The 24408-nt window shown below is 39.0% G+C and overlaps 1 protein-coding gene across 4 annotated transcripts in view; it reads left to right on the forward strand.

Moving 5' to 3' along the window:
• Positions 1-18463, forward strand: part of OTUD7A (OTU deubiquitinase 7A) — a 246605-nt gene extending 228142 nt beyond the window's left edge. For 3 of the 4 annotated variants that reach the window (XM_043524039.1, XM_037911551.2, XM_043524041.1), the window contains 3 exons: positions 13382-13496; positions 13755-13839; positions 16846-18463. In XM_043524039.1, the coding sequence (XP_043379974.1) occupies positions 13382-13496; positions 13755-13839; positions 16846-18276 (1631 nt within the window). In that variant the 3' untranslated portion in view covers positions 18277-18463. Of the gene's footprint in view, positions 1-9593; positions 9734-13381; positions 13497-13754; positions 13840-16845 lie in introns of those variants that run through there. The other variant, XR_006284337.1, reaches the window with a different exon arrangement.
• The last annotated feature ends 5945 nt before the right edge of the window (positions 18464-24408 follow it).

The raw sequence follows: 24408 nt of genomic DNA on the forward strand, positions 1-24408 counted from the left end.
TTTCTACTATGGGCCAGATCGTGGCCATATACCCCAGGTTCTTTGGGACATTCCATCAGCACAAAGTAGCTGGTCTTGTTCACTTGAGGAGTCTTCCTGTGCAGAAGTCTCCAGTAGCGTAACAGCTCCTACAACAATTCCCACAGTGGTCACAGTGTTGCGGGCAATGATCGATCAAACAGGGTATGGCAAGAGTTTCCCTATGCTCTAGTAATCCCTGGCTACTGTAATGATCCCCTACTGCTCTAGCTTATGCGAGGTACCAGACCAGCCTAGTAGGTCACTAGCCATACTATCAGGGGAACATAAATGTGGCTTAGTGGTAGCTATCTTTGCTTCCCACCTCTTTGATTCTGCACTTAGTAAAGCTCTGCTCTTCCACAGACGCTAGCCCTTAATCATTAGTTGAGTCAGAATTCCAGTTAGTTTATTTTAGTAGATGTGAGTTCAGAACAGGTTATCATCCTACTCTATGTACCTGGATAAACACTATTTCATTCAGACTCATGACAGACTTGGCACCAGGTTGTAACTGGGCTATTGTGCAATTTGAAAAACACCTATACCTGCAAAGCAACTGTCCAGGAAAAGTTTCATTGTATGAAGTTCAACTAAATACAATCCATTACTCTAGAGGCTGACTGTTTCATTAGAACCACCTCCCGCTCTTATGTTCTTTATCAGTGGTGGGAAGAAGTATTTCTCACTAGACAGGTCAAAGATCAGAGAAACAAACACTGATCTGCTGCTGGTGGAACAAATAGTAGTTTATAAATAGCAGTTCAATTGTAAATAATTAACCTAGGATGGGAAATATTATTTGTTCAATGAAGAATCTACCCAGAGTAACAACCACAAAAATCTGTTTATAATGGTGATAGCCTTTGTTCTCAAGTGGCCAAAATACCGTCTGCCTGGGGAATGGGCTGTGTCATTCACCCCTTAAGATGCTTCACTTGGAGACCTCGCAGAGCAGATGGAGGATTTCAAGGGTCTGATGACTGACTTTTGAGGTAGCTGGTGGATGTGATTGTTACTACAGAGGGCTCTCTTACCCATCTCTTTTGGTCTTCACACAATAATATTTTGTGTTAGGATGAGACACAATAATAACAGAAGATAATATACAATAATAATATAAAAGCCACAAATGTGAAGCCAAACACTGGGGGCATTTTTGTGTGTTTGGTTTTTATTTGAATGTGAAAGCCCAGTGCTTTTGTAGCACAAGGGTGATAGATTCCCATCTGAAGTTGATTCCCTCTCCTCATCAGACCAATTTCAAGTTATTTGAAGATACTTTTCTTGGGGGAGTCAGGAGGAGACAACTAAAAATGGGTCTCTTGATTTCTAGACCATTACTGTGAAATAAGCAACTGTCACATTGAAATTCTTTTAATCATGGGGATTTAGCTGATTATTCCTAAAAGCCTTTATTCATGAATTTGTCAGTTCAAAGGCACAGTAACTCTTTTTATAAAGACTGATTTCCTGTAAATGGATAAATGTAATGGCTCTACTCCCAACATAGCTCAAAGCATCCTTTGATTTAAATGTTACAAGGAGACACTATGAAGTAAATAGCTCCTGTGATTGTGTGTAGCTTACACCCCACAAATTCTCAGATCGGTTTAGAAAGATTAGTATTAATTACTTGACAGGGCCTGTGAACTGTTGGGAAAATCAGAAAAGTGGACTGTTGAGCTTATTTTAATTGACTTGCAGTTGTTTTTCACATTAGTATGCTAGCTATAATTGTGTTTGTTTTTCAAAGCTTTCCAATTGTATTTATTTACTAGTGATCCCTCAACAAAAGAGATACCAAAAAAACCCCACCAAACCTCCAAAATTGTGTTTAGGCCTGGCCTTGGCAAAGGCATATATGCTGTAAGTGCAAAAGTGTCAAATATATAAAGGTTTTAATGCAGTTCTCTTAACCAAAGCAAATTTCAGTCATAATCCTCTTAAAAATATTACAGATTAAACTGTCAAGATGTAGTCACTGCTGCTTTGCTAGAAAAACATCGCCTTTCTGAAATGTCTCTTCTACATAATTTAGTTCTGCTGCACTGATTCAATACAGCTTTGTTGCCACTCTCTGTTTTGGCTAATTCTCAAGGATGAGCGCTCCAGTAGACAGCTGCATCTCACTGATTAGTGTAATCACCTCTGTGGCGGCTCCACTGAATATGTATAAAATGTAAGGGGAAAGAAACTGTCATTGCCTTTCCCCTATTTCATTCCTTCCCTTCTTCCTGTCCCTTTGCCTCCAAGCCTCCCGCCCAACCCACACTCACATTCACTCACTCTTCTTTCACTTGCTCTGAAAGAGATGGATGTCAAGATTCTGACAGAGTTTGGAAAATTATCCTTGACATTTACAGTTTAAAAAAAAAAAGCAGCACTAAAAAGTGAAGAATTATAGAAGAAGCACAATAAATGTTGTCTGCTTTGGTTGATGTTAATTTCAAAATGGTTAGTTAAGTGACAAGAAGTGAAGGGGAAGCATGGCTCTGAGTTGATTGGAGTATAGATGAAAGCCTCATAGCTCCAGGATATTAAGTGGCGGATATTCAGGTGCTCGTAAGCATATTATTTTTAAACGTATTTTATAAAAGTAAAAGGATCAAAGTTTTAGTATCTTCCATGAGATTTTGGCATTAAAGCTTGAATGTTTCACTTGTGGATAACAAGTGTCCCAATAATAAATTAGTTGCAAAACCAACAATCCTGCAGGATGTGATTTGTGGCAAGCAGACAATGTGGATTTACAGATACTCATGTGGGAGTGTTGCCTAGTAAGTACAGTAGGCAATCTGAAGCAGAACTCCTGGTTCTGTTATCACCTCACTCATCTTGTGGCTTTGGTCAAGTCATGTAACTATTTTGTATCTGTTTGCCAATCTACAGAATGAGTACAATAATGCTTACTTCCCTAGTGTTGCAAGATCAAATTAATATTTAGGAAGAGCTTTGAGATCCTTGGACGACAGGATCCAGTCCAACCTCCCAACGTGCAAATCATTTTCACTAGAATTATTATACCTCAGCAAACAAATACATTTAGGCTGAGATTTTTCAATGATGCATAGGGGATTTTGGAGTTCAATTCACATTAATGCATCCAAATTATTTAGGCAGTTTTGAAAATCTCAGTCTAGGTTTTTTAATGCTTTCAGGTATACATTATTTCAAAAAAAGGAGTAAGTTTAAAATTACTATTAAAATGATGCGTTTTTACACTGGACTTGGTGGCTTTCAAAGACCAACACTCTTCTTACAGAAAATTTCTATAGACAGAGACATCTTACCAATATTTTTTAAAGGATTCCTTTCCCCTTCAGACGCATCATGTTGGAAAGCTGATTTAAGTGTGTATAACCATTGCTAGAAAATGTATCTTGTCCAGCGGTATTCCTGCAGACTGCTGCTCCATCACCATCATTAGTGAAAAGATGCATAATTCTGGATTTCTTGTGCATAAAATCAAAGTTGTAGCTCTAGCCTGCTGTGAATAAATTATATCCAATTAAGCTTCTAGTTCTGCTTTCAAATCAAAATCACAGCTAATCAAAAACATACCAAGCTAGGCGGAAATCAACTGAACTCAGATTTGTATTTGTTCCTATTGTGTTCGAGGGAATTTACAAAGGAAACAGGGAGAGTTATAAGGTCAGCTTGGTGCTCTACAAGTGCTATGTGCTACCAGGCAGGAGAAATGAGTTTGAATCCCAGAACTGTTTCTCATTCATTGACAAAGCTGCAGAGGTGTTTTAAACTCCCAAAAGAGGGCATATACCCCAGTTACACAACAACAAAATCTGCTGGCTTTTCAAGTCTCTAAAATCTTTCTGCCTGGAAGATAATCATGCTACAAAAATGCACAAGGTTGCAGCTAGAGAGGAGGAGGTTTATAAAAAGGAGGGTGAGGAGGAAAGAAACTTTTATAACACACCTTCGGACATCTTCATCCAAGACTTGAACACCCAGTCAGGTCCTCCTGTGTTTGGATGAAGTTGTACGAAAGGGGACAGTGTCATACGGTGGCTTTGTGCAGTATTGAAGAAGCACTTCGTATTAGAGGGCAGTGCTAAGAACAGAATACAGAAATGAAAAAACTGAATCTAAATGTCAAGCGTATGATGGGAAAATCCATTCAGTAAAACCATTCAGCCTTAAGTGGCACCTATCTTTGATTTCCTTTTTCTCCTACATTGAGCACCTGTTCTCCAATGGCTTATGTTTCAGGGATTTTTCAGGTAGGTGCTTGGCAACCAGTTTGGCCTTTGCAGGGAATTGCATTGTGCATAATGGACATGGCAGCTGTCTCACAGCTCACCAACAATAACAACCAGTAGCCAGCCAGCCAACCCCTGTGAGAATTATTTTCACAAAGGAGCCATTTCCTAAACAGTCCTAAGGTACCATTCGAAAAGCCTCTCTGAAATGAAAGTCTGCAAAGCAAATTCATACAATGAGATCATCTAACCAGAATAGAGATGCAAGTTTTGAATATATCTTTGTTACCATTTTATTACAGAGGTTTGTAGGAGGTCTGGTGTGTGTTAGCCAGTTACTGACTTCAATAGATATTCATATAAATTACAAGTTATGGTGCAGCTTTTGGATTTTAATACATACCTCCATCTACGTTTTTTTCTCTATAGTTTTTTAATTCTTGCTTTGATGATTTTATCTGATACATGATGAGGAGCAGAAAGAGTTCCTGAGATAAGGGGACTCTCACCCATTCAGGGCTTTGAAGGTGAGCTTGAGCACTTTGAAATGGACCCACTGGCAGCCAGTGAACCATGCAAGATACTGGTATGAGATGTTCATACAGTCAGCTCTGCTTAGAACAAGGGCTGCTGTATGCTGCACTATCTAGCTGCAGCTTCTGGGCCCCTAAGATTATTTTAAGGGGGAAAGAGTTATATTCGTATGAGGGTAATAAATATGTGGATTGTGGTTCGTAGATCTACTTCCTAGAGGAATTAACACAATAGCTGAACAAGCCAAAGGTTAGAGACATCCCGGTCTGAGTTACTCCCTGGGTGTCTAGAAACACTGAATTGTGAAGCATGATTTTGCACCTGTGTGCCACTTTGATGAAAGTAACAGACTCCTACAAAGGAGGAGCAGGTCACCTTTTCAGCTAGTTCCTCAAAATGCAGCACCCTTCCCAACTCACATAACTTCTGCCTTTACCCAGCAGCTCTTCGCTCTCTCTCCCCACCCCATTATTCAAACACTGGATCACTGGGGAAATTACAGAGTCCACATTTATTGAGGTGGGGCATAGAGCTAAGTGTCATCTACATACTGATGGGAACATCAGAGCCTGTAGAATCTTTCCTGATGGCTTTAGGAAGATTTTGAATACGAGAGACAATGGGATCAGTTCCCGTCGGATTCACCATGTGAGGGTCTTTGAGGGAAGAGGTCTCAGAGTGGTAGCCATGTTAGTCTGTATCAGCAAAAACAACGAGGAGTCTTTGTGGCACCTTAGAGACTAACACATTTATTTGGGCATAAGCTTTCGTGGGCTAGAACCCACTTCTTCAGATACATGGAGTGGACAATACAGGAGCAGGGTATAAATACATGAAAATATGTGAATTGCCTTACCAAGTGTGAGGTTGGTCTAACGAGACAATTCAATTGACAGCAGGATACCAAGGGAGGAAAAATAGCTTTTGAAGTGGTAATGAGAGTGGCCCATTTCAGACAGTTGACAAGAAGGTGTGAGTAAGAGTAGGGGGAAATTAGTATTGGGAAAATTCGGTTTAGGTTTTATAATGACCCAACCACTCCCAGTCTTTATTCAGGCCTAATCTGATGGTATCCAGTTTTCAAATTAATTCCAGTTCTGCAGTTTCACGTTGGAGTCTGTTTTTGAAGTTTTTGTTGTTGAAGAATTGCCACTTTTAGGTCTGTTATTGAGTGACCAGGGAGATTGAAGTGTTCTCCTACTGGTTTTTGAATGTTGTGGTTCCTGATGTCAGAGGAAAGAGGGAATAATTTCATCTGAAAGGAGAGAGCAGAGTCAGCTCAAACTCTGTCTCCACCAGTCAGGTCTTGTAGATGGGTGAGCAGCACCTCGCAGTCCATGGTGTCAAAGGCTGTCAAATGGTCCAATAGAGCTCACATTGACATTTGGCCTCTACGTAGCTCTGCTTAGGTCAAAGTCACATCCAGCCCTTTTCTGCAAGATGAAAGGTGCTAAGATGCAAAACCTTTGATGGACAGGAAGGGGAAGGGTAGCATGGGAAAAGAGAACCTCAGCTCTCCAAGCAGGACATGAAGGGTCCTGCTAGGAAAAAAGATAAGAATCTGGCTTAAAATCCACTGCCTAAAAGCCAGAAATTCTAAGCCAATGTGAATCTTGGACAGCATGCTTCGTGCAGAGACCTACGACTATGAGATATTACAGGTGAATAGTACAAAGAGACGACATTCTTTGACATAAAAATATGTCAGTATACTCTTTGGTTACCAGTATAAGCTGTTTCTGTTTTCCCACTATTTTGAAGACGTATTTGAAGTTTTCTTAATAAATATCAGTTTTTATTTCATCTTTGGTGTTCAGTACAAACTGAAGTCCCTCTTGCCAAGTACTCTGGAGAATTGTCATGTGTCACATGTCAAGGATATTTACTATTACCCTTTTTCTTCTTTCTGAAGCAAACTTCCTTAGGGATGAAGCTCTGTAAAGGGGATCAGTGGGTAGTTGTACTTTTGAAAGGAAATTGATCCTTCCCAATAAGTTGGTCCAATAAAAGATATTACCTCATCCACCTGGTCTCTCTTTCTCCATTCATGTAATACTGCATTGTCACAAGAGCCTCTCTGTTGAGGAAAGTTAGATTCTCAGTGATTCCCTGTTTTTAGCAACTATGTATAAATAATCATATTGAGTGTGCAGTGCAGGGATGTTGTAAGACTTAACTACATGTTTGTAAAGTGCTCTGAAATCCTTTGATGAAAGACGCTACATAAGTGCAAAGGAACATTATTACTATTATTTATTACTTATAGGCACAGTAGTCTAATTATTGTAGTTTTTAGGGTTCATGTGAAAATGACGCCAGTCCTCTCCCAGTTAGGATCTACAGTGTATAATTTAGGATATTTGGCTTTTTCCTGAAAACAATCCAGTAGGATAATAAGGATCTTTCATTGAAGGAAATGCTAAGAATGAGTAGAAATTTTTACTTCTAAATTCGCACTAGGTAACGTGTGCATCACAAAGTTAATTTGGGAAAAAAAATTTAAATTAATCTTTATAATGTTACTTTTATGCAGATGTATTTTTTTCTTGAGTTTATCCTCATCATCCTAGTTGTATTACTATTAAGCATGTTATATATTGTAGCTAATCAGAAAAAAAGTTCATTGGTTAAACTGGAGACCATCTTTTTAATAAAGAAAGCTTGTGCTTGTTCAAAAGCTATGTTCTTGTACACTTGTCCCATCAGCCTCCCATGGCGGGTAATTGTTCTAGAGAGTGAGTGAGTTGTCGTATGATTAGAGGCCATCGTTAGGAAGCACAAAAAATAGAGAAGCAGATTGAGACTGTCCACAAACCAGAAGCACAGTGTGGCCTGGTTCTTGATACTCTTGTCAGTTCCTGCAAAGTAGAGCATTGGTTGGACAGCAAACTCAGTCAGTTTAGGAAGCATGCTTGTGTCGCATTCTGATCTCTGCATTTCTGAATGGGATCTCCAAAGGCTTGTAGCATAATTGTTACATGGCAGGATGGGTGTATAGTTTTATGCATTTGACTGTTTGAATGTTGCTTGGTCAATGCCACTGTACAGTTATAATGCCTTATACATGTGGTTAACCATAATTTTGTTTACTATAGTGCCCAGTGGTGGCTGGGGGAGCCCCCAAAATTGCAGTTTAAAAAGGGATGGGAGGAAGACCCTGGCATGTACTTGTCACAGCTCACCTGAGTAAATTCTACAAACAGGTTTACTCTCCTCCCAAGCCCTTCACCGCCATGACATCCACACACTCAGAAGGGTGATGAATGCTACTGTTCAAATAAACTCCATTCTCTGTGCGCTAATTACAGTACTCAGTAAATTAAACCCTTTAATGCCACCTGGTGACATATTGCTATTATTACAAGCTATTATATATTCCTGTTGTTTATTGTACATTGCCAAAATATTTTATTTTTAATAATTAGGCAACACATTTCCCTCGGTGGTAGATAATATAATCTTGAATGATCAAAATATTGGTATTAAAGATAATATAAAATACTCTTTTTATCGATAAGTAATCTCCTTAGGGCTGTTTCATGTAATTGTATTTGCGTGCAAAAGGTATGGGATAACTGAAAGCTGTTGAAGATTCCCTATAGGCATCAATGTAATTTTAAATATTGGGTCTGCTTGTGTATTATTTCCCTCTGAAAAACTTCTTAGGGATTTACTCTTTCTTATGACCTAGACTGCTTCACTTAAATTGAATCATGCAAGCAAAGACAGTGACAGGCTAATCACAGGGGCAGTTGAATCAAAGTAGTATTTAGAGTGACCTGGTTTTGTACTGCATGCTAGTGCAAGTCCACATATGGTTCAGCCAAGCAGGGTTTGGCATAAATCCGAGGTGGTGGGAATGCAACACCATTCAGGCTCCAGCCTGAATGCTGATAAGTAGTACAGCAGCCTCAGGTCGAATGTAGTATATGCAGCTGCCAATGATCTGCAGATACTATTACGACAGCCAGGAATTAGACGGACAGAGAGATGCTCCACTCATACCCATTTTTTCCTTCCCACCTGGGCCTGGCAGCTGGGGCAGGGAGTGAGTGATAGCCACCATATCATCACAGGCACTCCCTATCTGAGGTAATCTTCTGAGCGCCAGATCTGGCAGGCCGTATTATCCCTAAATATGCAGTGTAGCTAATAAATACCAAAGGAAAACATAAAACCCGTTCATAGTCCTATTGAGAATAGAGGGGATTTGTGCCCATCAACGTCTGTTAAGAATTGGCCTTTTTTTATATATTAAATAAAATACAATCTAATTATAGGCAGTAATGAAGATTTCTTCTCCATATACGAATAGCATTGATCATATAATTTGAGAGTTTTGGAGGAAAGATAGCTTTGACTGATTTTGTTTTACGTGGACTACGCAGTCTCACCAGATCAAATCTGGAGCTTTGACTTATAAGTAAAACTCCCATTAGAATTTATAGGTGAAACCCCAGCGACTTCAATCATTTTGCCCTGATATACCCCATATCTAAATTTGTTCAACTCATGTACATATATATTGCAAAATGTGTCAGTTCCTGAGGAGATAAAGGTGGGTTACATTGCTCTCAGGTCCCCAGGAGGAACCCTGTTTGTCTGGAGAGGATTCTAAAATATACCTGTCACCAGTGGTTTCCCTGAAACACGTTTGACATGTCCTTGAGTTATCACTTTGATCAACACATTGTGGTAGTTCCATTAACTGTAAAATGGGTCCTATAGGGTGAAATATATCAGCTGGCTAGAACCTGCCAATAGTTTTGTCTCCTCACAAGCTGCTTAATCCAGGTTTTTCGTCTTTATTCATATATTCAGAAAAAAAAAAAAGAACATTTGCCAACTGGGGCAGAGACTGTTTCATGAGGCTTACCTAAGAGCTCCCACACTACAATGAAGTGCTTTGTCAACCAGCCTGCAGTGAAATGACTCCTCATAATCAGATTGAAATAATAATTGTGAGTTGTATGACAACAGTCCTTTGACTATAATACATTTATCATAAAGGTTCACTAGAGAGCACCTATTTGGGCATGTTATTTTGCCAATTGCTTTAGAAATACTTGAAAAAGTACACTTGGAGGACATTGAATGCTGTCATTCATCAATAGCTGCAATGACTTTTGACCTGTGCAATCTGCAGCAGGGCTTGTTAACAGAGTTATAGCAAGGTTTCAGCTAGGACTGTTCAAAAAGAAAATCCTTGACCATACTGGAGCAGCAAACAATCACAAATTATTCAGGTAGGCAATTGCAGGGTACTTGGACCTACCATGTTCACTTTAGAAATTAGTTGGTGTCTCACTTGCAGTCCTTGAACTTTACAATTGCTTCTGTCATACCGGAAGGGGGATCTCACCTACAGGAAATCAAAGTTATTGAATAGAATGTACCTTATGAAACGGACAGCACAGTGAAATTTTAAAGATTCAAGACTTCAGCTATTAAATTGTGCATGAAGAGAGTAATATTCCCTCATCCTAACCTCAGACTACCCACAAGAATCAGTTTATGGTGTATATCCACATCACAGGGCTGTAAAAAACTTCAGGTGAAAGGAGATTCAGAAGCTGTGCATATTTATGGAGATGGTACAATATTATAACCCTTAATGTATCTGTTTACTGATTAAAATATCATTAGAGGGCCTCTGTCAGGACAGTTTAGGCCAAATTTATTATTTGTACAAATATCAATAAAAATGTTATATATAAAAACAGTTCATTTTAATGGATTTCTCTGAAATCTGTGTATGAAAACTGTTCATTGTAACCTGTCATTTTCTCTTACAATGAAACCCCAACATTCTAAATGTTTTTGTTTCTCAAGGTGCATTTACTTTCCGGGGAGGAACTAAGTCCAAAGAATCAAATACATGACAATAGTAAAATGCTTTTGGTTTCAACCCATGTCGTGACGTCCCAACTCACAAATCACAATCTGTGCTCTGCAAAAGCATGCACCACCAGGACTGGGCATGTGTTTATCCTTGGCTTAGTTGGGCTCTTTTCTGGCTTGCTTTCTGTAATGTGCTGATTTAATATATTTGTGAGGAGTATAATAAATCCTAAGTCCATAACAGTTGCTTAATTAACTTAATTTGCATAGGTTTAAGAAGCTCTGACTGTATTTGACTTTTTGGACTGTAAATGACACTCAAAACGCACGGGACTTGATTTTGTTTTCACTCCATCACTGATGTTCCACTGATATAATGCCATTGAATTCAGTGGAGGTGCTCCTGATTTACATTAGTGTACATGAGATTGAGATCAGGCCCAGTAATCACTTCTACTTGGCACTGATGCCCTTTGGGGTGCCCCACAGGGCAATGACTTGGTGGCTCTAATGCAGCACTCTCCAATTAATTTTGAATTGCAACATCATTATACTTGTCATCCAAATGCACATTCTTCAAAGAGCTAAGGTCTGTAACAATACTTGTTTCCATACCTGAACCTAATAGCAATATATGCAGCTAAAACTGGCTAATTGTCCACAGTTCTATATTTCATACAAGAGCAACCTGGACAAAAACATGTACTACAGTATAAAGAATTGTACTCTATTGCCAGTAGGTGGCAATCTTGGCACAGAATTTGTACACAATTCTTGCTTTCCTCTTGCCCCCGCCCCCCATTCTTTTGTGTAGAAAATTAAATTAAACAAGAGGCAAAAAATAGTTTTATAGTGGAGTCATCATCAAATATGTCTAAATCAAGCACAATTAATAGTTGATTTCAGCATGATTATTGTTACAAGTGTAGATTATACATCCTGGATTCTGCTCTCTGATCAACAATAATTATCCAGAAATGCTCCATCTTCCAGTGTTGCTAATGTAGATGTCTGTGCTGCTGGAAAATAACAGTTCAGTATTGTTTATGGTAAAGGTAATAACCTCTGAATTATTCATTGCCATGTGGCTGGCAGGCTTTTCAGAGTCCCTTTGCCCTTTGGCTTTCCTTGGGTGAATATTTACAGTGAGTCATTTAGGCTAATGTTAAAGAAAATTAAATTTCTTGATTGGTTGTCACTAGAGCAGTAATGGGCTGCAGCATTCTGAGAAAGAGGAGTCCCCTTCCCAGCCCCCCTTCAACAGCTTTATATTAAATGTCATCATAAAATATGTAAGCCCAGAGACTAATCTTTTTAAAAAATGAAACAGAAGAAAATTGCCAATTTTAATTCAAACTGCCATTACATTTCTCATAATGTATTCAATTAAGAATCTCTAAAACATATTGTAGAAGAGTCTTCAGAATGCTCTGTACGCAGCACAGCTGCTAAACTTCTTCATCCCTGAGGCAAACACCAAGCAGGCAGAACAACAAAAAGAAAGAAAGCAACCGTGGGGGATAGCCCAGTAGCCGTGATCCTTTCAGCGGACTTGAGCAGTCCTTAAATAGCATGCGGACTCGTTCGTGCACTGGGCTTTGCCTCAGGCTATTAAATACCTTAACTGGCAATCATTACCTGAGTCAGAAATCTCCAGAATCCCTCTCTACTTCATGTTTCAATATTGAATGGTCTTATCAACTTTATGGGCCATAAGAACATATTGAGAACATGCAAAGAGTGGCTTAGAATAGGCAGGGGTGGCAGAACCTTGTTCATGCCCTAAGCAACAGTTGAAGGATTTAGATTCAAATTATCAACCTTTTATTTCTTTATCAGTGAAAAATGAAAAGGTACTAACTATGAAAGACACTCACACACACATTAATGTATATTGTATATCTAATGTGTGTGTTTGTATATATAATCTGCATGGTGCTAAAATGGGGGTTTTATTTCAGCTATTACTAATATTTATAATGTAATGTATCCCTGTAGATGTACATTGTGCATTACAAAATGTCAGGGTCCTTGCTCGAAAGACCTTACTTGGTCTGGTCTACACATAGATTTTGTTCTGCTATAACCATGATAGCTTGTGGTGTCATATATATACTTACCCATACAGGTATGTTGGTACAACCCCTTGTGTGGATGCAGTTATACCAAAATAAAGATCCTTGATACTAGTATAGCTCATTCCCCTTCCCATACATGCATAACCTATACCAGTATAATCCTGTTTATACCAGAATAAGCATGTTTTTTCGGTATAACTACATCCACACTAGAGGGGTTGTATTGCTTTAACTGTACCGGTATAGTTAAAGTTGTACAACTTTGTAGTGTAGACAAGGCTTAAGAGGCTGATCCTGCAACTCTCAGTCATGGCAGTAGTCCTAGTTCACTCCAATTAGCCTCATTAGTGGCAGTGAGACTAGTGGCATGAGTAGAGGCTACAGCACTGAATGCAGTGTCAAACAAGGTGCCACAAGTACTCCTGATTTTGTTTTTTTTCTTTACAGTACCAGAGATCATGGTTCAGATGTGGAGAAGGGGGGGGGAAATCAGTGTCAAAATGCTTCACAAAAGGCCTGGGTTTAGAGGGGAGAGGTGGCATATATTACACAGGAATTGGGAGACTGTTTTGAGTATAAGAGGCCTTTGCATCATACTCCTGTACTGGTTCTTTCCTTCCACCAATTATTTTTTCTCCACTTTTCCCAGCTAAACCCATTTCTTCTTTCCTGATTTCTTCTTTTCTTCAGCGGTGATCCCTCTGACTGACTCTGAACACAAATTACTGCCTTTGCACTTTGCGGTTGATCCTGGGAAAGACTGGGAGTGGGGGAAAGATGACAATGATAATACCAGACTGGCCAGGTAAGAACTCTCTGTAATCTTAACAGTAAGGTGTCTTGAACCCATCAAGCCTGATCTATGTTCCGGGGGACACTCACTAATAGAGAGCTTTATTGGGGGAAAAGAGGTGAGTGGGTCTCAACCTTACTAATGTGCTGTGAGCTGCTGTTAGTCTGAACAATGCAAATTATCTCCTGCAGTGAAGTGTGCGTATTGATTTTCCTTGGATGTATTTTTAACTAATTAGTCATCTGTTCTCTTTCCTCTGTTTTTCTTCAGCTTGATTCTGTCTCTGGAGGCAAAGCTTAATCTCCTGCACAGCTACATGAATGTAACCTGGATACGCATACCATCTGAAACACGGGTAACCCTTCCCTCTGTCTAAACAACAGAAGAGAAATAAGCCACAACAGGGCTTGTTCATAGGGGAAATTGCAGGGTTCGGCTACCTGCCTTGTGTCACCTCAGGAGTGAACCAATAGCCAATAAAGGCACACAGCCTGGTGTGGCTCACTGATTTTGGAATAAAGCTTGTAAATTTTCCATCTCATTTTCTTTAAAACACACAGACACACACAGCTGCATGGGTGTTTTTGCAACATGCACTCCACTTTGAAAAGTAGTTTCTAGTAAAACTCTAATCTTTTGGAATTATTTTTCTCTAGGGTTTTTTTTGGTTGTTTTTTTTTTAATTCTCTCTTTATTTTTAAAGGTTTCCTGAACTATTTAGGCCCTTCTCTGCATTATGCTCCAATATTCCCAGAAGGTCAGCTGCCCTTTCAGCAGCATTTTATGGTCTAAAACATCCCATTTCAACTCAGTTTCTCTTATAAGAACTAAATTTGGACCATTGGATAGCTCATAGCTCCACTTTTACATTAGAAAGTGGCTGACAGGGCCTCAAACTGCTGCTAAAGTGGCAGCCCAGCACCTTGGGAGGAGGAAGCTATTTATAATGGTGCACAGCTGGGACCTCATTGCTGAATCTCTCTCACCTATTCCCATGCAAATCATATTAAAGGAAATGGGGGTTAATCTAGAGTCAATAAGTTGATGGGCGAGGACAAAGGTAACTAGGCACCAAGCACAACCAGGGGTTGAAAAGAGAAATTGAGGGTTCAGGGAAAACTGCGAAGGTCTGCAGGAGAAAAAGGCAGTTTTACAAGGCCCAGCGTATGCTCATTGAAGGCACCAATCCTATTAAGAGACTTCCAGACCCTTTCTTTCCTCTGTCAGTTCCAATTACTCCCACATACTCTCTGCCCGTCCCTTTCATTGACAGATCCTCATTTCCCCCAGTTGTTCATGAATCATGTCTGGTCCCATTGAGGTGTTACCTACCACCTAGCAGATTCCCCTTTGCTTCCACTGAATTAATCTGTCTGCACAGACAAGCCGCATCTCTATTTATTATTATTATTAATTATTTTATTGTATTAGTTGACAGGCTCATGGGCTGGCTTTTCATTCCTCTGCACTGTGGGATGGATATTGTTTTATAAAGAAACTGTGAGCTCATTTTTAACTGAACTGAAGGAGACTCCTAGAGGAAAATCCTGGCCCCATTGAAGTCAATGGCAAAACTCCTATTGATTTCAGTAGAGCCAAGATTTCATCCTTAGTGTTGGAGACGATGATACATTTGTCCTTGTTCTTGCGTCCAGTATTAATCAGTAATATTAAGTGTATAAGTATAGAGCACTACCGCTCCTTCTGTTGTTTGTATGCGTATCTTTGACTCAGTTGTCTATACCAGAGAAGTAGAACCAGTTCTTATTGAGTCACAATGTATAAATAACTCTGCTGAGAGCATAATGTTGTCTCACTTGTGCTTTTCCACAGCTAGATAGTAATCAACTAATTATTGACAGGTTTATTTTGGATGGGGAGAATGGCATAACTCCTAGTAATTCCCCAGCAGAGCTGAAACTTTCCCCCTATGGAATGAGGGTGAAATTGCCCCTTTTGCAGAGGGCCAGCCACAGGTGCTGGTGCTGGAGGTGCTGTCACACCACCTGGCTTGACGTGGTTTCCTTTATTTACAGAATTTACAGTTTGGTTCAATGGTTTTCAGCACCCCCACGGGGGCCAGCACAAGCATATGCACCACTTAAGATATATTCTGAGGACTCAATTGATACATAGTCCCAGTACTGGCTTTTTGCAAAGGGATGAATTTTGCTCTGAAGGATTATGGTTAGTTAAACTTCTCATATTTGCTGTTTGGCAGATGTAAAGACCTCGTGCTTCCTGGTGCTAAACATGCTCAATATCCATTGTAGTGAATGAGTGGTTTGGGCGCTCATCATCCCACAGGATCCGCCCTCTACATTAGCAAGAGATTCACCAAAGAGGCCAGCTGTTGCAGTAGTTTTAGAGTCTATTTTTCCCAGTTCTGGAGACTTATTTTTATCCCTGTGGTCCCAAATGAGCTTATGATCTCAACTTAGAACCTAATGAACACTGGTCTCTATCCCGGACGTGTCTCGCAATTTAGTGTGATTTGCGGCATCTGTTCCAGGGAGGCTCAGGATTGAGAGGGCAGGGGTGTTGCCAGCCAGGACTGAGCTGTATTCATAGTTTGGGAACCTTGCAAGTCTCTTAACTGTTATTTTCCTAGCATTTGCTAGTGCTGTTATTGTCTGGCTTCCATGAATCCCCATAAAATTATTATAGTGCTGTACCTTGAGAAAGCTGTAGTAGCCTAGCCACAAACTGGGCAAATATCTCATGTATGAGAAAGAGAGTGCAAATTTGTACTAAGTGTTAATGTTGCTCTTCAGAACAAAATTGACACTGAGTTAATAGTCTTGCAGAATTGTAGTGAAATTTACTAGCCTGGCACAAAATCAGTTACCAATCCTTTATCTTGATGGTGATGAAAATGAAGAACTTTACTCTCTCACCCAGCAAAAAATGTCACTTACTCTCAACAAGTGGGTGAGTAGAATTTTGCAAATTAGAATAAACATGTGCAAGTTTGAAAGCTGCAAGAATTTTTAGTGTCCCATTTGGGATCCTTTTGTAACTATTCTGTGTAAACTGTTATGTAGTTTCACCTTCAAGCATGAACTGGAACTCAGAGTTCCAAATAAATGTTAACTCTTCCCCATTTTGTGATTGACAGTCGTGTATTTCTTTTATAAACTAATATTGTTGCAGAATATACACTTATCCCTGAAGTAATATAACCTCTGTTTTGTTCATTGTAGGCCCTGTAGGCTACAGACGTTAATTAAAACTTAACTTTAAAATGGCTCTATGTAGATTTAAAGCTACAAATTAGAGCAATTTGATGGGGGATATAAAATGCAATCCTTGTGTAAAACTGACTTTATTCTATCTAATCATAACTAATTTCCCCTAACAGGCTCCTTTGGCCCAGCCAGAATCGCCCACCGCTTCAGCAGGGGAGGACGTTCAGTCTCTGGCCGACTCAATGGACTCAGACCGAGATTCCATCTGTAGTAATTCGAATGGCAGCAATGGCAAAAATGGTAAAGAAAAGGAAAAAGACAAACAGAGGAAAGATAAAGACAAAAACAGGACGGATTCAGTTGCCAATAAACTCGGAAGCCTCAGTAAAACTCTAGGAATTAAACTGAAAAAGAATATGGGTGGGCTGGGAGGGCTAGTGCATGGCAAGATGAGCAGAACAAATTCAGGGAATGGGAAAAATGGCGACATCACAGAAAAAGTCAAAGAGAAGAAGTCAAAGTCTCGCAAAGGGAGCAAAGAGGAATCTGGACAGTCTGCGAGCACGTCTCCGTCTGAAAAGACAACTCCCTCTCCTAGTGACAAGGCAAGCATCTCACCTGCCGAAAAGATAAACACGAAATCCCTCTCTGACAAACAGTCTGACCCGTGGAAATACAGCACCGATGTAAAGCTCAGCCTCAACATTTTGAGAGCTGCCATGCAAGGAGAACGCAAGTTTATTTTTGCTGGCCTTCTTCTGACTAGCCATAGGCATCAGTTCCATGAGGAGATGATCGGCTATTACCTGACCAGTGCCCAAGAGCGCTTCAATGCTGAGCAGGAACAGAAGCGAAAGGAGGCTGAGAAAAAAGCTGTTCTCAGTGGGTCATCTTGCAGGAAACTGGAGCAAGAAGCATATTCAAAAGAAAAGTTAGAATCATCTCCTCAGGACAGGGCATCACCAGTCTTGCCTCAAAGCCATACAACTCAACTGGTTTTAAAGTTTAAAGATCGCACTAGTCCCACTCCAGGGTCATTTTCTTCACCAAGTAATGGTGCTAAGAAAAGTGGACCCGTTCCAGTATCTGCCCACTATAGCCATACTCCACCTGTTCAAAGGCAAAGCGTTATTCATTTGCATGATGTCAACTCCAAGCCATCTAGCTTCCAAGATGATAGCTATAAGCCAGTGGTTGGCACCTTAAAAACATGTGCCACTTATCCCCAACAGAATCGATCACTGTCTTCACAGAGTTATAGCCCAGCCCGGATATCAGGTATCCGTACAGTGAACACAGTGGAATCACTGACCTACGCCATGCCTACCGACCACAAGTCACAGACATTTACAAATGGGTTTAATACTGGTGATATTAGAGACTGCTTAGAATATGCTGATGAGGAGGCTCCTCAGACCTGGTTGAACAATGATAAAAACCGAGGCAGAAGCACAGTTTGCCCAATATATTCTATCCAGCAGAACCGTTGCAAGAAAGAGAACTGTTCCTTTTATGGTCGTCCTGAGACTGAAAATTATTGCTCATACTGCTACAAAGAGGAGTTAAAGCGTAGGGAGAAAGAAAGTAAGGGACACCGGCATTGAGGATTGTGAGGATCCTTCCCTGTCTACTTAGTTTAACCAGTTTCTTACTTGCAAAGTAAATAGCAATGGATTGTGGGAAAAGGAATCCTAAAAAGGGAATGATGGGTAAATAATGTCTAGCTTGTCACTTTTCTGGGGCAGTGCAGAAATAAGAGGATTAATTTATCATAAAGAATTTATTATTTTCCATTTTGTCAGTGTCTTTTTTACATACACTGGTAAGCTGAAAGGTTGTTTACTCCTTTGTTAGTGCTGTGTATATGTTTGGTCAAAAATGTACTAATGGTGCCTGAATTTACACTGACATCACTCAGGTAGTAGAATGACAGGGAAAAAGTCATAATACTGGAGATGTGGTATTGTAATAGGATCGTATCTGCCTCATATACATTTGAAATTCTATAGCCATCATAGGGGTGATTTTTTTCTCAATAGAAAGTAAATTTGTCATAGCCCCTTTTTTAGAAGGGTAGTCATTTTGCATACTGCAAATTTTTAACATAGTGACATATTACATCACTGTAAACATTTGTATTCATTTTAGTGTGAAACGCAGTGTCTCCAGAAATATGTGAATGAAGGTCTGGATTCATGAGGACTGTATCTCCTCATAAGCATAGGTGCTTGCGGATTTTTTCCTCCCAGTTCAGTAAAAATCTGAACTAGTCAATTCATTTGTTAATTTGTTGTGAATTGCAAGACAGTTATTGGACATTGTTAGAAATATACTGTGGCCCTATTACATGCAAGATTTTGCATGACACACAAATCCCAGCAAATAATCTGTCACATGAATTTCAGCAGCATTTTTATGGCTGTGAAGGTGGGGAGAAATCCATAAAAACTACCCTAAAGGACTTCCAGAACTTGCTCACCAGCCAGAATTTTTTGCCATAGTCTAGGGCTGGATGAATTGTTCAGCACAAATAATATGTTGCACGAATTTAATTCCCCTATCTACAATCTGACTTCTTTCTTTTATTAATTTGTTCATTCTCCAAAATACTTGGATGAATGGTTATTGTGAAAATACTTCCATCTAAGCACTACTTGCAATCTATTTGTTGCAACTGTTGTTTGAGTCTTTTGGACTGAATAACACCCCCCCCACACACACACACACACACAAAGAGCGTTCAAGATATCTGTGCAAACACTTCCAGCATGAATACTCATGCAAATGCAGATTTGTGCAAGTCTTCATATCCAAATATTGGCATAGGTATTTGTGATACTTCCTTTCCCCCTTTGGGGTAAAGTGTTGTTCTCATGGATGTTTGTGAAAAGCAGATAGAAGGGGTAACAAATATCATCAAAGTATATTTGTGGTTCTTCTTTCAACAAGTTTTTCTGAATGTTATTGCAGTTTTCATGCCACCAACCAATGTAAGTATGGCAATAAAACAAACTCAGATTTTTAATATTTATACACTTGTAAACAATAGCTGATTTTTCTGTCTGTCTACATTTATGAACAATAGCTCATTTCCTGCAGGTAGACAGAAAAGCACTTGCCTTCAGGACTCTCTTTGCTAACTGGTAATTCTCTGCCATTCTCAGGATCATGAGTCCAGTTTTATTCAAGTATTGAACAGCATTTTTCTGGGCCACAAGTGGCTCAGGGCCTATTCTCACCATACATACTCAGATCTTACACGTGTGTAACTGTTAATTTGAGTACAGTTGCTCCTACTTAGCATTGGTGTGAGCTCAGTCAGTCCCTTTGGTCCTGATTCAGCAAAGCACTTAAGCACATACTTAAGTCCATTCATTTTCAGGAAAGCATTTAAACATGAGCCAAAGCCCCCTTGAAATTAGTGGGACTTTGGCACATTCTTAGTGTTAAACACACATTTAATTTTTTTGCTGAATCAAACCTTTTATAGACATTTTTATTAATGAATCACCCTCACACACACACATAAAGATGAATTTGTGAAAAATTGATGGGCAATACCTCGCTAGCTCTTTCATGAATTCAGACCTGTATTGAACTTGTATCCATTTTTCATGAAAGGAACATGTTATCAAGCTGAATGAGTTATTAAAGCTCCCTTTATTGTGTGACTCCCGCTTGTGAAGCCCAGAATTCAAAATCATGTTCTAGGTTTTGTATGCTGGTACACAGAGTCTTTTTTGGTTAACTGTGGTGATAAAGTATATGTTCTAATTGCCAAAGAAATCTGTGATTTCAGATCATCGTACAACAAATCAAACATACTTGATTGCATTTGTTATAGAGAGAGACAGACAGAAAAACAGAAAGGACAAAATTTCATGAAGGAAACAAATATTAAATAATTATTAGAGTAGCAGTAGCATTTGATATTCCTATAAATGCTTTTGTATAAAGTTAAACTTGAGAAAACTGCACTTAGCATCCAGTTGCTCCTGTCCATTTATTTGATTCAGCTGCATCATCTTTGAATAAGAAGAAATGTGGTCACAGCACATACTTAAAAAATACATAATTTACTTGTTTTAAGTTTTTAAAAAATAATTAATTTAGTAAGGTTTTAGATGCAGTACTCCTCAAAATAAGAGGTTTACAAAGTCAATATTTATGTAAGTAATTACTGTAGTCCAAATTACTTAATAGATTGACTCTTACCTAGAATATTTTTCAAAGTGTAATTGATCTGCTGAATAACACAATTGTGTCAGCATACCCAATCTTCACAATGCGCAATGTCATACTTAGTTTTCTGATAATTTTTCATAATTTATTTCTTCAATTATTTAAAATAAATCTATTGGGTGATAGTAGTGCTATTACGCAGCCGCCCCTTTCCTCAGCTTCTTTAATAACTTATTGGGCCTTACTAAATTAGCTCAGCACAGAGTTGCCCTCTTATGAGAACTTTTTCCCAGCATCCCCTTCTAGTACTGTCCCTTTAAATTTGGCAGAGATAAGCAGGTGCAGCCCTAAAGTGGCCATTTTGCAACTGGCTGCTGCTAGCTAAATCTTCTTCCCCTGCTGGTGAGTCATCTTTATTCCTATTATGCATGCACCCAGCATTCCATATCTGATTCCTGGGCAGAACTGACACTTTTATTCCCATTCGCTGCTAGTGTTTATTTTGTACTAGCGTGGTGCTTGGCACTCTGCATTCCAAACACATAAAGACAGTGCCTGCTCTGATAAACTTATAGCATAAGGAGTCAAGCTGACAAACTCTATGGTGCACACACCTTTTGAACTGAATTTGCAGGGTCCAGCCCTAAAAGGGAGTTTCTTGTCTATCTTTCTTCCGAGATAACTAGAAAATGCTCATGGCTTGAGTTCACCATCAGTAAAAGAAAATCTTCAGTTGCTCCTCATCCATTACTTAGAGGCCATAGCCCTGTCCCCATTTTTGCCATTATAGTGAGTAATATATTTGTAACTCCTATACTTTTGATCTTAGATCAAGTGTAACCCACTGGTCAGTGTGTTTATATGTACCCCTCTGTGCCTGACCAAGAGAGAAAGTATGCCTCATAACAGCTTTCAGTTAGAGAAGCTTGCTTTTTAGCTCACGTAGTAGTAGAGACTGTAGTAGAGACTCATACTTTTAACTTTGGAGGTCTCCAGTTTGATCCCTAGTGTTAGCCAAGTTGGTGGCCAATTATACAAATACCATCTTTTACTTTTTAAAACCTGTTTTTGTTTTGTTTTGGCACACTCTGATCATGGCACAGCAGCTGACTGGATCAGCCCATCATTCCTCCTCCTCATGCCACAGCTCTTGCTTTTAGATGCATGTTTGCAGTATTGAGGAAATTGTGCTGTAAATGTAGAACACAAAACAGAGAGAGAATATCATCACTCCTGCTCACTCTCCACTGGAATCCCCAATTTAAAAAAACGCTAAATGCACACACATGCAAAATACATTCATAGTCACCAGAAGAAACGGAAGTTAGAGAAAGTAGGTATTGTTTAAATTTTTCTAATGTCCAGTTACTTCTGCTTATCAAAAAAAAATTTTAAACCAAAAACCCTTATGGAAATATTTTACCTTGCTCATGAAATCTGCTCACAATAGAGGAGGCATGTAATCCATAATAGACTTTTGGTCACACTTTACATTGATTCCATTTATAAATGGTTTATCAAAGGTTTATAAATGACTGCTAGATATTGTAAGTATGTTACAAACATGAGTTACACATGTGATAGTAATAAGCCTATCCAGTAGAAGGGTGTTGTAGATGGTCATAAGCAACTTAGGGTACGTCTACACTGTGATTAAAAAAGCCATGCCACTGAGTCTCAGAGCCTAGGTCAGTGGGCTCCGGCTGTGTGACTAAAAATTGCAATATAGATGTTCGGGCAGGGTCTCAGAGCCTGGGCTCTAGCCCGAACAGCTACACTGCATTTTATAGACCCAGGCCAGCAATGGTGCAGGTCTTTGACTGTATCCCTGTTGACATGTTGGACAATTCATTAACCATTTATTAAAAATCTATTAATTTATTAAGATTTATAAATTATTTATAAGTGCACTGCTTATATAAAGTGTGACCAAGCTTTCTTTAGCAATTTTCTCTTCTTAAATTCAAAGGTAACGTACAAAAGGGTTCTGGGGGAGGAAAGATGCTCCATTTGGAATTTTGCTCATTTATTTAGAACTTTAAATAGGCCCTCAGATGAAGACTGACAGTTCTCTTAAATACAAAAAGTTCTAGGATATGAGCAGTATTTCATGATGCAAGAAACGTCAAAGGCATGACTAGCATGGTGTGATTCCAATCACTTACTTAGGCATGCTGACTGATTGCAGATCAGTGCAAACTGTTATAACAATCAAAGCCTTTGTCCTTCTGTGATCTGTGGGCACATCCCGGTTTGTTTTATTTTTATTGTGGTGAATGTGCTGATATCAAATAATGCACAACTGGCAGAATATTGCCCTTTAAGACCCCGATCTTGGAAATAGTTACACATGTACTTCACTTTATGCATGTGAATAATCTCCCTCACCCCAATGAGATTGCTCATGTGCAAGGAAACATGTTAATCAGTTTGCAGGATCAGGCCTAACCTTTCAGCCAAATTTGGTCCCTTTTAGGGCAAAATGCTGCTCATCTTCCTCAGATAGAATTTCTAATGACATCAAGGAGAATTTTTCTGGAGGAGCAGCAGACAGGAAGGAATTTGTCCCTTTCAGCCAGATCCAAGGGCCAGCAAAGTTAATGGAAAGAATCCCACTACTTTCAGTGGGCTCTAGATCAGGCCCTTTGTGCACATAAAATAATAGAAACAAGCTGACTAAGGAAGTAATGTGTTCGTAACCTTGGGAATGTTTCGTGCATCATTAGATATCCATATCCAAATGGAAATGGCAGTAATTTGAAAAAGACCAAGATCCAGAGAAGCTAAATAACTGATCCTGACTGTAAGTGGCTTTTCAGCTTAATCCATTTTAACTCTTTCAATGTACTGCAAGTATATTTGTTTGAAGCTATGGCAACTTTCATAGAACATAACCAAATAGTTCTACAGCATAGAATTTCAGTTACTTTGGTAATCTACACTACTTCAAATTTATTGGCGCATTAATTTCCTGTGTATATGATTAAAAAAAGAATAGTATATTGTTAACAAAAAAAAGGTATTTGTAAGTGTGTTCTGTTTGTAGATTTAAGGCTGTATTACGTTGGAATTTTACAAGCCAAGTTTAAATTGTAATATAGATATTATTTTTATATTATTTTCAAAATATGCTACGGAGCAATATTTTGCGCCTTTATTATAAACAGGGTTGTCATTTTAGTAGGTTAACTTTGGAAATATTGGTAGAAATTAACCATGAAAAGAAAGCTTTGTAAACATTCTTGTAAATTCTGAATGCTCTTTGTTGTGCACTCCAATGTCTATTGAAAGTTGGAATATATGAATGTTTTTTATTGAAAAGCTTTACATTTTTGTTTATATATTTTGGTACAGTACTTCCCTCTCCCCGCTCAACCTCTCCGACGAACACCCTTTTTTATGAGCAACTTCAGAGTCATTAATTCATCCAGAAGGTTTTCTTACCTGAATAAAAAAAGAAGTCCCTACACAGAATGTGGTTGGGATTCATAATAGTTTGAATCCATTTCAGTAGATGTATTTGTTTTTTAAAATAAGTTTATGGAATTGTTATT

Source organism: Chelonia mydas, chromosome 10 (genome assembly GCF_015237465.2).
Source record: "Chelonia mydas isolate rCheMyd1 chromosome 10, rCheMyd1.pri.v2, whole genome shotgun sequence".
Taxonomy (NCBI): Eukaryota; Metazoa; Chordata; order Testudines; family Cheloniidae; genus Chelonia; species Chelonia mydas.